The sequence below is a fragment of the Motacilla alba genome, chromosome 5, assembly GCF_015832195.1.
Source record: "Motacilla alba alba isolate MOTALB_02 chromosome 5, Motacilla_alba_V1.0_pri, whole genome shotgun sequence".
In the NCBI taxonomy this organism is placed as follows: Eukaryota; Metazoa; Chordata; class Aves; order Passeriformes; family Motacillidae; genus Motacilla; species Motacilla alba.
In genome coordinates, this window is record NC_052020.1 from 41,479,177 (window position 1) to 41,499,286 (window position 20,110).

The following is a 20,110-nucleotide window of genomic DNA, read 5'->3' on the forward strand; positions in this document are numbered from 1 at the left end:
GTCCTGAGACTGAGTTTTCACAAGGAGAGATCTATTTTTAACAGGAGTCTTGAGGACAGCATATGTGAAGAGAGGGAATTCTATCTAGGATAGAAGAAATATTAAGATCGAAGAGCCTACATCACACTGTGGCACTTTGATCTTCAATAAATACAGTGAGAAATTGTGAGATACATGGAGAGAAAATAGATGTGAAAAACAAAACCAAACAAAACAGTCGAAATGTTATTAATGACAGGGGGCGGGGAGGGAAAGTAAATGCCATGTCTACTAGAGAATTACAGAGTAGTCAGCATAACATCAGTTCCTGGGAAGATTACTGAGCAAATTTTCCTAGAAGCTACCTGCAAGCACACAAAGGATGAAAACCTGATTTGGAATAGCCCACATATATTTGCTGCAGGCTACTTATGCTTGGCCGAAGTCATTGCCCTCTGCAATGTCTGGCTCTGTGGATAATGGGTGCAGGAGATGTTGTTTACTTTCAGTTCTACATAGGCTTTGATACAGTCTGCTGCAGTGTCTGATATACCAACCTTTGAGATATGAGCTGGGTGGATGGGAAGTTGGCTTGACTTGCTGGTTGAAAGGGCTGTGCTCAGTGGCACAAAGTTCATCAGGCAGCTTATGACTAGGGATACCCCTCAGGGGTTGATGTTGATGCCAGTGTTGTTTAATGCATGTGCTGGTGACCTGGGTGATGAAACTGAGTGTGGTTCTAGCAAGCTTGCAAATTACCAAGCTGGGACAGCCAGCGATGAGCTGCAATTTGGAGAGACATCAACTGGTTGAAGAAATGGGGTCATCATGATGAATCTTATGAAATTTGACAAAAGAATATGCCAAATCATCTAGGATGGTGAATTCCTGTGCAAGAGGTGCAACAGGTGTGTGCCAACTGAATGGAAGAAAGCAGCTGTGTAGAAAAGGTGTTTAACCATTTGACTTAGAGTCAGCAATGTGTCCTTCTTTGGAGAGCCAGTTACACAGTGATCTGAATATGGTTTGTTGAACCCTTGTGGGAGAGAGGGAGGAAAAACTGTGGTTGTCTTTAATTACCAGACTAGGAGTTTATAGATAAGACTTGTCTTGGAGATCCACAGAAATAGCATGAGAAGTACCAGGCACAAGATGGAATACAGAATGATATGAGTTGGGTGGGTGTAACTTACAAAGTAGGACAGTAAAATACTGGAATTGGTTGCCAATGAAGGAGTTCTTGAATCTTCTCTCTTTGAGACATTCAAAACTGAACTGAAGTAGTTCCTAAGTAACCTTCTCTCATTGACTTTGCTTTGAGTTGTAGGAGAGGGAAAACTGAATTATTTCTACGTGTTCCTTCCAATTATCCAATGATTCTTTGTTTCTAAGCATTTGAGGTGAGACTGTCCACATGTTCCCTGCTTTCTATGGGAGTATAGACCTGATGGAATAGTGCTGCCTGTTCAACTTGATGCAAGGTGCAGCATTTGAAATTACTTTTTATCCATATTTTACTGGTTTTATGTTGCATTCAGAAGAAGGCTCACAAAAGATCAAACATAAGTGATCAAAACTTTGAATACCTAGGGTTTACGTAAATTTTGTCGTCCTGTCTCACCTGCCAAAAAAATCAGGAGCTAAGTGATTAAGTGCTACTTGCATGTCTCGCTAGCTGTCACCTGTGGGGCTCTGTAGGATGCTAGTGCTGCAGTTTGAGAAAGAATGAGTGACCCTTAACAGAGGGCTGAAGAGGCATTCCAGGCCTGGAGATGAAAGGATGATGAACAAATCCTCTGTATTATTGAAGTGTGTGAAAGGCATGAAAGAGCTAGAGGTAAATCAATAGTTTGTATTTACAGCATGGGAGAAAAAGAAGAGATAGACTGGGATTTATTTTTCCAGGTTATTTGAGAAAGATTTTTTTTCCCCTTTAGAGAGCACAGAAATCAACTTTATATAGAATTGTATGTCTTTGGCACCCTGAAAGGTGTATCTGAAAGAAACTCTTCCCTATGTTGTCTCCCAAATAAATGATGTAGTAATTAAATGCTTTACTGGGAATGAAGCTGGCAATTCACAATAAAGTGGTGGAGACAGAAACAAAAATACTGAGGTTTAGTGCTTAGAGGTGATTAATACATACTTGAAATATGACTGAAGAAAATATTTATCAATTTTAATCAAAATTCTTCTCAGTGGGAGAAGAGGTTAAAAGGACATGGCCTACCCATTTTTTGTTATTTCTTCAGCCTTATTAATTTAACTTTTCTTCCTAGAACTTCTTAACAATACCCATTAGATACTATAAGGTTCACTCATTGCTCTAGGAAGTCCCTTCTACATTTCTAGATAGGTATTTGGTAGCACCTATCACTGGTCTACCTTAACATTGTATGGTGATGTGGTGCAATTTCCTCTAAAAATAATGGTTGATTCATTTCAAAGGCAAGCAAGTTAAATTTCTCCTATTAGTTTGTGTAGGCCCCATTTAAGAGCAGGACATTTCAAGACATTTAAAATCAAATACTTAAAGAGGTCCAAAAGTATGGCATTAAAGCATAATTTAAAATGGGTAAAAAAAGATAATATCCTTCTCTGTAATGATACTAGGGATATTATTTGTAATATTCATAGAAACTTATTGCTTCTCTGCCTGAAGTCACCTAAAGCTTCCAAAATGAAGTGTAGGGACATCACTGCTGTCATTAGATTGATGTGATCAGCCCACAGACCTTTCCTTATCCTCTCTTGTGTGACACATGCTATTGCTTTGTGCAGCTGAAGGCCACAGACTCAGGGCCTCTTAGGTGATGATGTATTTTAGTCAAGACTGTAGCTGCTGAATTTCTCAGAATACAGGAGTGATGAAAAAAACTTTTACAGAGTGTCTGAATATCCAGTCACAAGACTTCCTGGTAGCCTCTGCCAGAGGCGAGAAGCGTTGCATTAGCTAAACTGCAACACACTTCTGATGTGTTCATCACAGCAGGGGGAATATCTTGGTCTCTAAGTCCTGTTGAGATTGTGGTACTCTTTGCCTGTATCACCCTGCTCTTCTGGATAAGGTCCAAGTGCTCCTTTGCCACTGAATCCCATGGCAGGAGCTGTTGCTATGTGTAACTGTAAGATCGAGTCCACTCTAGGCTGGTGTGAAAGCTGTGATGCTGTGGTGCTTTCTAGTGAAATGATAAGAAGGGACTAGGGTGTGTGGTTTTAGAGGCTAAACTTCACCTTTTGCCATGAAGGATGGGTGGCATGGCATGGGAGATTACATGTCTCCCTTGAGTGGTATTACATTTGTAATGTAATACAGCAGAATAGCAGAGGATGCTGAGAAAGAACTGATACCAAAGACAAGGCAAACTGGCTGAGGGGAATGAAGTCTCGGGTCAAGGTGAGCAAGTTATTCAGAGCCACTCGGCTTTTTCTCTCCCCTGCTGACTTTCTTCAGATACAGTTGTTTTTGAATGATCACAATCAGTATATCAAAATAAACGCTTTATAGAGTAAGGTAAAAGGAGTTGCTGGCAAGACTGTAAATCCTCTAAGGGAACAAATGATAACTCAGCTCAAGAGCCCTTTTGTCCTGGGAGTGTGGGAAGGATATAAATTCTCTGAAAGTATCTGTCAGTTGGAATTGCTCTGCATTCATCATGCCAGCCCTCTGCATCATTCATGAATGTCATAAGACACTAAAGAATTGGCACTTCATGGTGAGAGTGATTAAACAACCATTACACTTGTCTTTTGCTCTGGCATGGTACTTTTAACAGATTGCCTGTATGAAGTTTGCTTATGTCCATCTCTCCTAGTGGTGGATGTCCTTTCATGGTGGCAAGAAGAGGCAATAGCAAGAAAAGCTGCTTATGATTTACAGAATAGTTTGTATGCCCTATTAATAGCTCTTTTTGTTTTTACATTCCCACTATGTGACCTTGGGGAAAGTTAGAGAGCCTTGGGAATTGTGAGCTTCCACGAATGCATTTGTTCTCATCATTGACCTTCCAGACAATGTAAGGGACAATGCCATATTTGAGGTGAGGTCAAAAGCTCAGAACTCTGAGTTTCTTTTCCTTGATGGACCAAAATGGGCCCTATTTAGTCATTGAAGACTAGGCTATGTCTACAATAGCATGGTTTTTAGAAAGAAATTAATTACCAAGGACCTGAGATCTATACTGCAGGCTTTTTTCTTCTGAAGTGTTACTTTGGACTACCTCTAGTCTGGTACTATAGACTAGTATCTTCTAAAAAGCTGGATTGCATCTTCCAGTTTAGTTTTAAACTAAACTGGAAGATTTTAAGGAGTCAAGCCTGTGTGCTCTGAGACTGCTCTGATGAGAACCAAAACATAGCTAGTGGTGATAGATAAAAAAGTTTGTTTCAAAAGCATACTGTTAAAATGCTAGTAGCCAGCAAAAAGTTAGATACCTGAAAACTTGCTTCTTTTTCCAAACTCTGCTGCTAATTTAGCATATTAGATTTGGTAAAACTCTTACCTTCTGAGGGTCTAATGAATACCAGTAGATGATATTTCTGGCCCAACATTTTTTAGCTTTCAGGACTGAAAATTTGGGCTTGGTCTCTTGCAGTGATGACAGTGAAGACAGTAAATTTGAATTGCATTTTCTGTTTTGGTATCTGTGATTAAGGAAATGAGAACAGGTATGTAGGGAAGAGTGAAGGATTGCCTGCAGTTAAAACAAGTGAAACCTGGTAGACTCAGACTGGTCATGCAAGGTGTTATGCTACTTAACCTGAAGTGACTCAAGCTGAGAGAACAGAAGTTTTCTTTGCAGTTTTGTTTTGGTTTTGCTTTGGTTTTGATGAGGGTTTTTTGTTTGGTTTTGGGGTCTTGGGGAATTTTTTTTTTTTTTTGTTGGTTGGTTTTCATTGTTTTGGGGTTTTTTTTCTTGGATTTTTTTGTTTTGTTTTTGACTCTTTGTGAGACTTAATATGTTTTAATGGAATAAATAAAGTATAGCTAAGGATAAACACTAGAAAGTGATTCTCTAGAGGAGTGTTGACCAGGCTGAGGTCAGTAATAGCATTTTGGCCTTCATCCATCCTGAGGGGTATGTAGGCCATTTTGTTAACATTCAGAGTCTGTAAAACTGTACTGAAGTAACATTCCTGTTCTTCCTCCAAGCCCTAAGTGAGCTATGAATCCTGCTGTGCTTCTCCTTGCTAACAGCAGTCTCTGTATTCAGCTCCTTTGGCATACTGACTTCTCAGCTTCTTGAAGGACATCCTCTCAGTGTGCTCTTTTATCAGGAAATACCAAGAAATAAGATATTGAATCCTGATCCTCTTTGGCAGAAGAATGCAACTAAGAAATGGTTCCATCTACCTTTGCTGAATTTAGTCACACTTGCAGGTAATGCAGTAATGGATTCTTTTGCTAGGTGGTGGAAAACTTGACCCTAGTAAACATATCCTGCTGTTCCACAAGAGGTCACAAATGTGAATTTCATATTTCAGTCGTGTTTTTAGTTTCTTCTGTCTCTTCTCCTTGTGCATAGTGGTTTTAAGCCTTTTTGTTATCAGTATTGTGGGGAGCTTGGGGGTGTTGTTTTGTTGTTTTTTTTTTTGCAAAATATTTTTCATATTTTGTAATGTGTAGGAGAAAAAAAAGGAAAAATAAAAAGACCTGGAGGAATTGTCCTTGTGGATTTTTTCTAGATTGATAACGGTCATCTAGCTGCGTAAAGCTGCGGGAGCTGAATTTGATGGCACAACTGGTCTCTTTACTGAAAGAAATTACTAAAAGATTGAGGGTGGTGGTATGATGTATGTCTGCAAGGCAAAGTTGACACTGAGAGGATAGATATAGGGACAGATTACTGTGTCTTGCAGAACAAGATCTAGCATGTCATCTATTAATCAACGGCAAGTATGAAAAAGATGGTTCTCACATGAAAAGGTGATCCTTTTTTCATTCAGACTGAAAGTGACGCCAGGAAGTTGTTAGTCTAAACCCCTGCTTGGAGCAAGATCACTGTGAGGTCAGATCAGGTCGCTTGGGGTTTATGTAGTCATATCTTGAAAACCTCCACACACAGAGACTCTAAAATGTCCTTGGGCAACCTGTTTGCATGTCTGTCCTTGTGAGGAGAAAGCTCTTTCCTTGCTGCAGAGTTGGGTTCTCTTGCCTCGAAGTATCTCAATTGCATCCTGTTCTTCAGCTGTGCACCACTGGGAAGAGCCTACCTTTGGCTTTTCCATAACCTCCTTGCAGGTGCTGGGAGACTGCCCTTAGGTCCCCTTGAGGCTGTGTCACCTCCCAGCTGATAAAGCCCCGATCTGCTGGCATTTCCTCACAAGGCTGGCACCTTGTCCACCCAACTGCCTTTGTGGCACTTCACTCCAGTTTGTCAATCAAAAATCAAATGCATTATTCTACTTGCAGTTTAATAACCACTGAGTAAAGGGGAATAATCACTTCATCTACTAACATCCTCAGGTCCTGTTAATAGAGTGCAAGGTGCTGTAGGCTGCCTGTGCTGGCAGGGCCCACAGCTGGCTAATGTTTAACTTGCTACATCAATGACACATTTGTGTGAGTCACTGGGAAGGGCTTGTAAGATATTATGGTGAATGCAAAACTTTTAAATGAATTTAAAGAGGGACTGGATAAGTACTTGAAAAATAGATCTCTTTGGGATTACTGTATAAACAAACCACATGAGGCTGAGTTAATTGATGAAAAGACTCATGGTCTGAGAGCATACTTCAAGGAAATGGGCTTGTTCTACTCTCAGTTTTCCCTGGGTATACACTTAAAATCAATGCTGAAGACATGACAGTAATCCTTGTCTGACCAATTGTGTTGTTATAATTGAAATTAGGGTATTACTGAAATATTTTCAAGTGTTGCAATCTTTTCTGTTGAAGCTGGTGTGCCTATGGTCATCTTGTGTCTGTTTTAGTCAGGAGCTAATCCCTAAATTTCTTGTGAGATGATAAACATCCCCAACATGCCCCATGGCAAATTCATATTTGGAAAAAACCTCAGTCTTCCTGGTATCCTAGATTTAGAGAATTCCTATTTTATGCATTAATTATCTTGGACCTTGTAGTAGTTCTAGGAATACTCCCTTGCTCTCCTTCTTTTCCTCTTCCAATCTTTTTAATGCAGTGTAACTAATAAGAAGTAACATACTGTCTGATCCAATTGTTGGCTGATGCACACATACTGGGAGGAAAGTGACTCGTATTAATTTGCTGTCATTAAAAAAGACAAACACAGAAAGCAGGCGTGATCTGAATTGCTGCTTCTGTTTTGTGTTAGTCTTGCAGCTTTTATAGCTCCTCCTCCTTTTTGTATAGAAGCAGCTTCTTCATATTTTGAGGAAGGAATTTCAGTTTCATGTCAAACAATACCTGCTTTTTGAGATCAATATGCTCAGTTTCAGTCTCAGAGGGTTTGTAAAGGGAAGAGTGAGCATCCTGAAAGGAAGAAGAGCTAGTTCATGAGAACATGAGAATTCTAACTAAACACAGAAGCTTGCTTTTTTTTTTTTTTTTTGAGGATTACACTGGCAGCGCTGCATCTTTTGCATTTTCCAGGGATTTAAGTTTTCTTTATTCTTAGGCAATTTAAATCTCTTGATAAATAAAAGGATGTTTCAGCAGTCATATCATAGAAAGTATTAGGTCTGTCTTTCTCCCAGGAAGAATACTCTGATGGAATGGTCACATGAGCCATATGATGATGGTGATAGGATCCTCTGTAACCTTTTTAACACTCATCTCCTTTTTTAAAATCAAGCAGGTGTTTGTATCAATCGACCTTTTAAACTGAGGGTGTGGAAAAGACAGCAACTGAGTCACAGAGGTGTGCAAGTGCCGGAGAGTATCTTTAGGTGGAGTAAGACTTTTTGTCTTGATTGATGATACTCGTTTCTGATGAGACTTCCATTTTTTTGACATGTGTGATTGAGTAGCTCACAAGATGTCCCTGGGATGCCCAGATATTGCAGATGATTCATATGTAAAAACATTGGTGTATGTGCTTGAAGGCAGAAGATGGGTCGATGTCTAGCTTGGTTTTGGTTGTGGAGATATTATTAATTGTTTTGTCTAATTACTTAATTACTTCTTTTTTTTTTTAATTTGGTGTGGTGTATAGTGGGATAGGAAGATGAGGAGTAAAAGAGGGATTAGGATAACAATGTAATTGCAGTTTCGGATTGAGGGCAACAAGATGACAGTTTATAACTGGAGAAGGAAGAATAACTGTTGTCAAGACTGATGGTAAATGTGAAAGGGCATAAGGAATGGGACAATTCTCTCTTGGTCTTTTTTTTTATTCTCAATTATTAATTTGTTTCATAGTAGTAGCTGGAAATGCTGTCATGCTTTCAATATAACTGTGAGGCAAAGCTGTATTATGCTGAATGCAGTGCCTTTAGCAGACAAGACCCACAGGAGTAACTTTGCAGAAGTTGGCAATTGAAAATACCTGTTAGGTCATCTCTAGTCAATATAGATGTTTCAGCACACCTAGAATTGGCCCAGTTGAAGTGATTTCAAGTAATGAAGAGTCAGCTAAATCATCCATGCTCTTTAGGAGTATATTGCAAAGCTAGATGAAAACTTTTCTTATTTTCATCATTACTGTTGTTAATTCATATGGACACTGTTTTCCTTTCTTTGACTGTCCTCAAAATATTCTTTTGTCATTCTTTACCTCTTTTTACTCCTAAGAAATTAATTTAATGGAAATTTGGAGTTGTGCAGCATGTGTGTAGTGTATTTGATGTGGCCAGAATGAGTTAAGTATTAAAAACAACTGTCAGAAGCTTCATTTTTTACTCAGCCAACGTGCATCTTTTTGGCAGTATAGAGGTTTCAACTGATGTTTTATTGTTTGCACTGTGATGTCAGAAACTCTCAGAGAGTAATAAATAAACTGATGTCATTTGCAAGTTGTGGTTCTCTTTTCTGGTTCATGCAGTATTTGTTGTTTGCTTCCCCTTAGAGCTGGTGGTCAAAGCACGGATTGTTTTTGGTCAAGCAAAATGACATCATCATGCCATCATCAATTTTCCTGTAGTTAAACTGGTAGCTTCTTGTTAAATAGCAGAAGGTTACGATTATTCATAAACTTCTGAGGACCTTTACACCAGCATACGAAATACCCTAGGAGACACATCTGAACTACTGGACTAAGCAGAATAAAATATTAAAAAAATTCCATTCCCTATACAAAAATGTTAAGAAGTAAAATAATACCTAAACTTGTTATGGTTTAGAAATGGTATTCCCCAATTTAGTGTATGGTATTCTATACCACTTAGATCATGCTCAGATTTTATACCTTCCAACTACATGCATGTATAAACACAAGCACAGGTGTCATTTCCATAGTCAATGGCTGTCCCTTCAAGATGTCTGTTGAGTTCATTTATTCGATGTGGGTTCTATCCATCCTAGATGTCTTCCAGGACAGGAGGGCTGGTGTGCTGTTGGCTGGTGTCCAGCTGCATCATGAGCTCACAGCTGGTGTAACTGAAGCAGTCCATCCTCATTCTCTGTAGTACTTGTGGCATACAGTGGCAACATCATTTTAGCCACCAGTGATACAAAATTCAGCATTACAGTTCTCACTCAAAAGACAAATTCTCTTGAGGTACACATTGTGTTTCCCTGTTCCTCTGCATTACCCACCAAGTACCTCCAAGTTCCTGAGCAAAAACAATCCCACAGAGAGATTTGCCTTTGCTTGATGCAGCTGTCCTCCCTAACACCTTTCTCATGTGCACCACAGAGACTTCAGCCCCTTCTGGTGTGTGGAGTTTATGATTGTGCAGGGCCAGCTCGGCTGGTAGAGCTTCTGGTGGTAATTGAACAGGTGGCCTTCACTAAATGTAGATCCAAATGTTTGAAGGTCCCACCACCCATTGATTTCAATGTGATTTTTAACAGTCCATTGCACTGCTCAGTTTTCCCAGAGGCTGGTGCAGGGTAGGGAGTATGATGCACCCACTCTGTGCTCTCTGGCCCAAGTGTCTACAAAGTTATTTTTGAAATTAATTCCATTGTCAGACTTAATCCTTTCTAGGGTGCTGTGCTGCTGCAAGACTTGCTTTTCAGGCACCAAGGTGGTGATCCAGGCAGTGGTGCAAAGCACAGGATATGTCTCCAGGGCTCATCTCTTTGCAAATATTCTGCCACTTTATCGGGGTCCAATAGTTGTTCAGGGGTGAACTTTCAAATCACTGAAGCAGAAAAGGCCTTCAAAAGGTCCAAGGCCTTCAAAAGGTCCATGCCCTCCAACGTTCCATGCCACTCATGATTATCCACTCTTGGGGCAGATTTCTCTAAGGTACTCAAGTATTGTACTTTTGAAATTGGCCTGGGTTCTTCATAATTTGCATTCTAAAGATACTTTTTGGTTGTAAAAATATGAGCTGTAGCATTTACACTATGTTAAACTAGTACTCATCTCCCTGTGTAGAGTTGCTGCAGTTAACCCTTCAGTGTATAAATGCTGTAATACCTTCCAAATGTTACATTTTCTTGGCCACAGAGAAACGAGTGTGTGTGCTGTGCTGTAGCTGAGAAAACCAGTCTTTTGATGGCTTAGTAGATGCAAATAGAGAATTTGCAATCAGTTACTTAATGTGGGGAAATCCACAGGCGTGCAGAGCATAGCAGTTATAATTTGTGCAGATGCAATGGACTTGTTTTCTACTACTCTACTTTTGCTTTACTATTTTACTTTTCTTCTTTACTTTTCTGCAGTTGTACTATGTTGATTGAAGAAACTTGTCCTTAAAATAGGTTTTTGAAGTTTTTGGGCAATTATGAATTAAAATGACAAGTGATGGTGCCAACTTAAACTAAATGCTTCTTAAAACACCTCACTTGTAGGCTTTATTTTCTGTGGTTTATATTCTTAGTTATGACTTTTCTATTAGAAGTTTTCCATGAGGAGTCTTTGCCTCAAACTATTTTGTTTTGACTGAAGATGAATAATCTAACAGCTCTATTCATGAATATAACTAGCAAATACATAATTTACCTAAGCTAGATATGCAGACTGCATTGTCACATGTGTTGTAACATACCCATCTTTGATCTCTAAACACCAATGATATAAGTTACAAGTTATGTAATATCTGGGAGACGTCAGCTGCCAGTCTGCCACACTAAATTTTGTGAGTTTGTAAGCTTCATATATGCTAAACATGTAATGGTGTCCTAGTAGGTTAAATCTGTAGGGAGTGTTTCCTCTCCATGTACTTCTTCAGTTCTTTGAGCTCCCAGTGCTGACCAAATTCTGCATGCAACATGTAGAGTAGCTGAAAATATTCTACTTCTATTTGTTTTTATGTGTTGTTTATGTGTTGGTACAGTAGTCTGGCCCAGTGCACTATGAGAAGTGAGATTGCTTACAAAACTGACTGGGGAAATAATTTTGTATGCTTGTATCCTTGATTTTATTCTTCTTTTTTTACATGGTATGGGTTAAATTTAGTGTTGCATAGTTGAAGTGGTAAAACATTGTAACAATGCATTGTAAAATGGTGAAATTAATTGGTCCTTCAGACTTTTCTATTGTTAGGGCACAGTTGGTGGTGTATTTAATAGAATAGTTACATAATTAAACCTTTTAACAGTGAGGAAAAACTAAATATAAAGTGGCTTATCATTAAGAGTTTGGTCTCCTGTCTGTCTTGGATAGAAAGTATCTTGGGAGAAAACTATGATTTCTTGTTTGATAAAGAGGACTGTAACAGAGCCTAGGTACAAGAAGATAGCAAGACGAACAGGTGTGCATTTCACCAGCTTTTTTTTTTAATCAGAATGCTTTAGTTAATTATTCTACAATTCTCTGCAACACCACAAAGAAAGGATAATTATTGATTTAAGATCAGGAGGGACTGCTGGAGGTAGACTGGTCTAGCCAACTTACACCAGTTTAAAGCAAGTCCAGTCCAACAGAGTTGGAGGCCTTGTCAAGTTCTGGTGAATCTGAAATCCCCTTTCCTGAATTCCAGGGTTATAATTTGCTTTCATTTTATCTTTTCCAATTGTCTTGAGCTTTCAAACTCTATAAATTCGTGGTTACTGCAATCAAATAAAAGTATTTAAGTCAAGTATGTTTGTGTCCCATGGTTGGGGTTGTTTTGTTATCTTTTCTCTTTATGTGATTGCAATGTGGTACTAACTCTTGTTATACTTTCGCTTTTACCTGATGAACCATATGTTTTCAGACTGGAATGACTATTTTGTTCATAATTTGGGGAAAAAAATTATACTGGCACAATGCTAATATCCATCTCTTTCCAAAAATGTCGATGGATATCCTATTTGTCCTCAAAAAGTTGGTGAAGGGAAGGGACATTGATGTATCCAACAAATATTTCTACATTCAGCTACACATAAAGCAAGTGGCCCATCTCTCATTATGCAGATATTTTCTGACCTGGAAAATAAGGAAACAAGTACTAGCCATCAGACTTCTGCTTACAGGTCTGTTTGGGTTAGTGCTGCTCTGGTTGTTGCATCTGAATTATCTTTCTTTCAAGAACTCAGTGCCTTGCCAGAATATATGACTGCAAAATCCATCACAGTAAACCCCTGACACATTTGAAGTAAAGTTGGACAGCCTGTGGACCTGGTGAACTCCAGAACTGAGTTGACACTCCCAGCTGAACCAGAGTACTACATTTCTTCATGAAGCATTATGTAGAGCCATCTCAGAGAAAACTGGAATAAGACCCAACAGTGGCAGACTTATACTATGTTATTTCATAGTGTTTCTGATTCTTCCCTTAGGAACCTTGGTACCATAGTACCAAAGTACTAAATAGTGTCAGGTTAGGCTTAGAAGCAAAATCTATGCTCTGCGAGGAGAAAATAAGATCTGGTCAAGTAGTTAAGTCTCATGAAAGGCCTGTGAGGATGTAATTGGTTCTAATTGGCTCTCATTGGAGCACTGACATGGTCTACCTGCAGCCAAATGACTCTTAGAGAAGCAAAAAAAGTAATCTGTCTTCATAAAGAGTGAAGAGCTTACCTCCAAGCTTGTCTTTGCTGCTGAAAGGCCTGATAACCAGTACAGAGGAAAGGAAGAGAACTTGAAATTCAAGTGAGAGTAATTTTGGGAAGTGGGTTTTAATTTGTGAAGTCATCAACAGAGAGTAAATCTAATTTTGCTTACCACATTGCTGTGCCCAGTTTTAGTCTCTAGTGCAAATACACACACAAGTTATAGAACAAACTGATAAACTGAAGGAGTATATAGTAGAGTAGTTTTAGGGAGACTGGTGTTATACCTGAGCATGGGGAGAGGACATAGGTAATTCGCTACCTGGTCATCTCCAGCAGTCTAACCATAAAGTTGCAGATAGAGGCTGGGGATGTGTTTAAACAAACAGACAAAACCTCTTTCTACACATCCTGAAATAGTCATACATCCTCTGTCTGGAGTTTAAAGCTGAATGAGGAGACAGAATAATTTTAATTTTTAAGAAGATTCATTCTCAAACTGAAATAGTGTTATGTTCACAGTTGCAGAATTCCAGAATGTGCTCTTTTGGTAGTTGAGAATTATGACTAAAATTTCCTATGTGACCCTGATTTTGGACATATTTGTCTGAATTTACTGAGGGCATGTTCTGTTGGATGTGCACAGGCCTGGAAGGGAAGAAGGAAACATGATTCATTATCACTCTGTCATTGAGTCAGCTGCTCACAAATAATTTCATTTTTAGGTGGCTGAGTTTTTGATGTCTGTTTTGGTAATGTGTTCTGAGATGTCTAGAGGAAGCCTCTTTAGCAAGGGAGAAGTGTATCAATTATTTCTACTAATATGTAGCATTTATTTGGAATTCAGGTCATAGAGAGCTTTAGTGAAGCTGCAGCTTTGTAGGCAAGTTTAGAAATTATTGTGATATGATCCTACCTGTTTCTGTCTCTATCTACTTTTACTCTGTACAGGGTTGTGTGATACATGTTGTAACCCTCAGCTGTAGTTTCACTCAGATTAGAAAATGTACCCAGTAATTGCCTGTACTTTCTACATAAATTTTATCCTTGTTGCAGTAACCAAAGCTGGTTATTTTTGCTTACTATTCTGTAACCATTGTAATAGTGCTCAGAAAAATGAGGTGCAGTAAGTGGCTGAAATATGGAGGAGTGTTGTTCCTGGACTGCCTGTAGATTTGGACAGGACAGGAATTTTAAATATACTCTTTAAGAAGCTCAAGGGCTAGTTTTATAACTGCTGAGTTATAAAATCTTGCTTCTAACTCAGACTGTTGAGTACAAGTCAGAATGTGAACTCCAAATGCTTTAGCTTCTCAGCTTCCTCGTCTGCAATAATTCCTCACTTGCATTTCTGCCTTCCTCAGCTCAGATGGCCCTCATGAATGTGGGAGGACAGTGTTCAGCATGGGAGAAGTTGGGTGTTGTCCTTAAAAACAAGGGCAAGGAACAAATTCCCAGGCTCAGCTGTGACAAGACAAATGGTGCTGGAAATATGTGGACTAGATACCAAAAAATCTCATGAAGTTTTGAGAAAAGTATAGTCTCCTACTATGTGTGAATAGACTTTAGCTGAAGGCAAGTCCAACCTAAAGGAGAAATGCAAAATATTTCCTTTGAATTGTCTTATAAGATTGAATCCCATGCTTTTGAAACAGGAGTGGCTTGTGGCTGTTCCCCCTGTACAGCAGTCTCCTATCCAGCCCTGTCTGGGGTATTAACACCAATGAAATCATTCATTCTTGATAAGCCATCTTGATAATTTTTGTTAAACTCTTCACTTATCTTTGTCTTAAATGCTGCATGGCTTTATTTAGGAACTAATAATGTACTTCATCAGGCCAGGCCAGCAGGACACGTTGATTTCACCCCTGTAACTAATGAAAGCATGTGCTTGCTTAGGTTGTTCCTCTCAGAAGTCATAGGATTACCACCAGACTTGGCAAATAAATAACTAATACACTTTTTTTTGGTTTTGTATCTTGTAGCTGGTGCCACATATATCTTTGGGAAGAGTGGAGGTCTCATCCTGTACACCTGGCCAGCTAATGACAGACCAAGCACAAGGACAGACCGTCTTGCTGTGGGCTTCAGCACAACAGTGAAGGATGGCATTCTCGTCCGGATTGACAGTGCCCCTGGGCTTGGTGATTTTCTGCAGCTGCACATAGTGAGTACAGACAGACCCATGTCTCTCCCAGACCTTGGCTTCTCCTAACTGGATATGTATTTGAAGAAAGCTGTTACTCTAAAATACCATGTGTCATATTCTGTACTTTCTATGTCTTCAATTCTCATCAGATTTAACTGCCTGTAGTAGTTCTTTAGGGCTTTGTAGAGCTGCTGAATGGGATGCACAGAGAATTAAATCTTGATGCCCAAAGTAATTGGGGAGAGAGGAAACAAACAAAATTCAAAAGCCTTATGTGATTCAATAGTAGGATTTGTTCAAAAAGTGAAGAAACATTTTGCATCAGTGGTAATCTACTGATTCATATGCACAGTTCTGAACTCAGCTGAATTTCTGGTGCAGTATTACTATTCTTGGTAGGCAAAGAGTGAAAGGGAATGATAGGTTGTTGGTTTTTTCCCCACTAAGAAAGTTAAGTGAGAACTGAACAGATCTTTAAGCTGATGTAGCTGATGCCTGCTTTAGCAGGGTAGTTCAAAAGAATAAAAAATTTTTGTTAGCACAACATGGCTTTGCAAGAAAAGAATAGATTTTTGTGAGAGCTTGAGCAAAGAGGGTTTTAGGATATTGAATTACTTGGGAAAATGAGAACACTAGGACTGGAAACACTCGGAGTTTGTCACTTCATATGGTTCTTTGGGAGAAGAGTCTGTTTGCTTTGTTTTCATCTGGCAAACAGCCAAGAGGTTTACTAGAGGTAGAGGCTGGTCATGTTTCTTGATTTTCAGATTTTTTGCAATGTATTATGCATTAATTCATAGTGGAAGGGCAGTTGGGCCCTTTGCAAATTTGGAATAAGCTGGGGATATGTTGACATTTCATGGAACCTTGAAGGTATAAGTAAACAGGAAGGAATGCCAGGGGTGAAAACAGACCTAATGTGAATGACGAAGGGCCTTACTCTGCTGCTGGAGTTTGCCATATTCATGTTGAAGCTCTGGGTATATTGCAGAGTAGTACTGAAACAACCAGAAACAATGTTCTAGTGCTCACTGCCAGCATTTTAAGTGGTTTTTGTTTTGAATCCTGACATAAAATTCAGATTCATTGGAATGGGATGGATAAGGCTTGAGCCATTAGACTGTCACCCATTGTGGTTTTTCTCTTTTGTGATGTATCCAAATACTTTGTTTTGTGCTGGAATGAAAATGAGATCAAATCCTGGTATTTTTAAAATATAAAACCAGCTTTTCTTCCTTTCTTAAAAACAAAACAAAAAGAACCCCAAAAGACTGTAAAAGTGAGCAGTACTGAGCCTAATTGGTTGGAACTCTGTGACTCAAATTAAGCAAACATGACTTGATGTGTCTGAGCAAGGCAATGTATATTCTTCAGGTATTACATTATAACGTGTAAAATACTATCAATTAACTGGAAAACAGTATTCTTGCATGTGAGGAGAGGTGCAGAGATATGAATTTGTTAAGGCTGTAGAAAAAGTCTAAGATGGGATCATGTTGCTCTTGGATGCCTAATGGGATGTTTTAGGGAAGATGAAAGTCAGGCTCTTCTTTGTAGTAGTCAGTGGAAGGAAGAGGAGAAATGGTCACAAGTACCAACGAAAGAAATTTAAGTTCTGCACTAAGATAAGTACTTGCACAATGACTCTTTGCAGCATTCATGATGAAGACACATATTTTTTCTCTATATCTCAGTCTCAATCCTTTCCCTACTTTTAATTGAACATTTTAATGATATTTTTTAATTATTAAAAAAAATGTTGAATAGACTGAAACAAAGAAATTAAACCTGAGACATAATCATTCATTTAAAAAATAATAACAAAAGAAAATCATTGCTTTCTCTTTCCAATCAATTTTGGAAAATAAAATAATGAAAATTTTTCAGCTTCTTTTCCATATTGTTTTTTCAAACTGCTCTGTATGGCATGGTGCTAGTTTCAGATGATTTCAGATATTTAAATAAAAACTGCTAATTGTGGTTGATATTATTGCTAAAAGTTCCGTTGAATGCTTCCTGTGTAGTTTGGCCAATTTTATCCCTGAAGCTGTTCACTAGCAGTAAATATAGAACTAGTTCAGCTTTAATTTCTCTTGTTCTTCTGTGGTAAGGATGGATTAGGAGGATTTGCCAGTCATTCATGAAGAGCAAAGGCATGCTGCTGTGCTCTTCTGGGTATGGTATTACTGATCATCATATATATGACTGACTCTGCCTAACTGTTCGAATAAAGAATGTGGTCTCAGACTCACGCTGTGACATGCAATAGGAAAGTTGAAGAGGTACTTTTAAAGTGTTATTGACTTCTTGAATGTCTGTAAGACTTTGCTATCTCTGCTTTATGGTTCAAAGAAATAGAAGTGAGCTTACATCAGGATTTTTTTGGAAAAAAAATGAAATCTGAAGTTAAAGGTGCAACTTGAAATGACAGTTAAAATAGGATCTCTTAGCAAATTGCATGCAAACTTTTCATGAGAGCAAGATATTATATAGCTGTCTGAAAACTACCACATGCTTGTGCTGTGATAATCAAAGATTTTGTCCATCTTCTTTTCTTCAAAACCTCCCATTAGGCCATTTTCAATTGTTAAGAGAAACAAGGCAGCATGAGTAAAATTTTAATAGAAATGTGGGATAAATAGATCTTAAAATCAGAGCTATGAAAACAGATTAAAGTAATAATAAAATAAACTCTGAAAACTCAACTACTTAGCCCATAAAATAAATTACAAGAGAAAGAGAAAACACTAATGTAATTTATTTTGTGTATATTTAGCTTCTTGACTTTTTCAGGTGCAATTATATTTAATGGTGATAGTAATAATAAAAGTGACAGGGATTTTCCTGGGTTACTAAAAAATCCTGGGGACTCTTCTTTTATGGGAGCCTTTTTAGGTATTCCATTCACAGACTCTTTTGGATGCTATTTACTGGATGCTGACCTCCTCACACTTCCCCGGGTGTTCTATTGGTGATAACAGGTGGCAAAAGCCACCTGATGATCATTGTTTTCTAATGTGCATCACTAAACTAAAATCTAATCCAAAAGTAATAGTAATGGCTATGGTTCATCAAGATCTGATTATATTTTAAAGATTTTAAAAGTTGCTCATACTCTTCTAAGGAGACCTTTTAGTAGTTAGCCTGCTTTTTTAATATCATGCATGTTCTGGAGTGTCCATTCATCTCTTCTATTTGTAGATTTGAAGTCAAAGAAGGTATTTAATATTGAAGTTATGTATTTACCTGTTTAATTTACAGCTGTTCTGTTAGAATTCATTTTTTAATTATGAGTCTTTCAGATATTGTGAAAATTTATTGACTAAGATGTCTGTTTTATATAACAAAAAATTACAGCCTCTGAAACTATTTTCTCTCCTGATTTACAGTGAAGTATGAGGTGGCAGCCCTGCAGAAATGGATGGCATACCATCCAGATCAATGCTGCATATGAAGCATGAGGTGTTTGTGTGAACAGACTGTAGCACATGAAGTGAGAGTGTTGCTGGAGCATTAGATCCCTCCTTATGATATTTTTTTTGTTTTTCTTACAATTCATTCAAAGCTCAAGTCCAAACCCATACCAGGAAAATTGTCTTCCACAATGGATACTTAAAAGACTGCATGTCTTGGGTTGTGGGTTCAGTGCTTCTGTATGTTTATTCACTCTGCACCACTACGCTTTATTTTTTGTGCTTCATCACGTGCAAAACGTAGAGATGAAATGGGGAGAGAAATAGCTGCAAGTGGCAATGGGTGTCATTCTTGTAGTAATTGTGGAGACAGAAATCATTCATGTGTGTTGCTGGTTTAGTCTGCATTCTTTCATTTTGTTCTGTATGGTAAACTGCCATCAAGCTTTTGGATCTTCATAATGGTGTGGCGAGTCTGTTCCAGTTTCTGAATTCCCCACAAGAAGGAATTCAGGTTTAGGCCAAAACGTTAGTGATTTTAGAATGAGTTTTGCTTAAGTAGACCCAGGCTGGGGGGGGGGGGAAATCCATCATTTAGCACTAGACTACCATTGAAGGCTACAGAATCTGATTTTTAAGCAATAAATGTAGTAAAAAGTAAGTTTTCCCTGAGTTAGAGATGTCTTTGCCAAATGAAAATAAGTATAAATAGATGAAAATGAAGGTGTACTTTCAGTAATTTATTTTCTTTTCAGTTATACTGTGATTGGCCCAAGTCTGTGGATTTTACAGTTGTAAAACCAATTCTGGCTCCTCTTTATGAAGCCTCCCTAACTGCAGTGGCATGTCATCTGAGCAGATGCAGAAGAAGCAGATGATTGAGAATCAGGAGAGGGATAGATGCAGGGTTGTCCTTATCATAACTAGATTATATGATGAACTGAATAACTTAAGGGCTACTCTGAGATAAGAAATGGCAGTAAAATACAATGGGAATTTGTGTTTTACTTTTCTGAAACCAAAATCTCTTTGATACAAGATATTTCTGCCTTTCCTAGGCTGAATACAGACTGAGCATTAACAGGCTTACATTTTTGTACCCAAGAAAGTAGAAAGAACAGAGTTTCCTTAAGACTAACCTGCATTATATTGCAGGCAGTACATCAGCAGAGGCTATAGACCATGAAAAAAAGTGAGTGATCTGCTTCAATATCCTGTCTTGTGTTTTGCTTTATTTTTTTAGCTGCCTTTGCAGATGTTACAGTTTTCTCTTAGGGTGATTCACCATGTTAGACCACCTTTTTTATTCTTGTATAGAACCCTAAGTTTCTTCAAGTTTAATTTTTGTGAACATAAATAATAAATTTTATTTAAATTTTATTACCATATTTTATTTACCATATCTTGACTGTGTTTACAATGATGTCTGTTTAGAACAGTGTTTGTACTCTTGCCTTTCCAGGATTTAAAGCAGTGTGGGGAGTAAGTCTTTGTTTGATACAGTTCCTGGAGAATACCAGAAGTGGTTAAGCAGTTATCAGTTCCCAAGTGTTTAATGCCCATC

The 20,110-nt window shown here is 38.3% G+C and overlaps 1 protein-coding gene across 28 annotated transcripts in view; it reads left to right on the top strand.

Annotated features, from left to right (window-relative positions):
• The window catches only part of NRXN3 (neurexin 3), a 961,434-nt gene that overhangs the window by 698,110 nt on the left and 243,214 nt on the right, over positions 1 to 20,110 (top strand). For all 28 annotated transcript variants that reach the window (XR_005257043.1, XR_005257044.1, XM_038137596.1 and 25 more), the window contains one exon: positions 14,970 to 15,151. Coding sequence is in view for 26 of the 28 variants with exons in the window: in XM_038137596.1 (XP_037993524.1) it covers positions 14,970 to 15,151 (182 nt within the window). In the remaining 2 variants the exon portion in view is untranslated. The remainder of the gene's footprint in view (positions 1 to 14,969; positions 15,152 to 20,110) is intronic.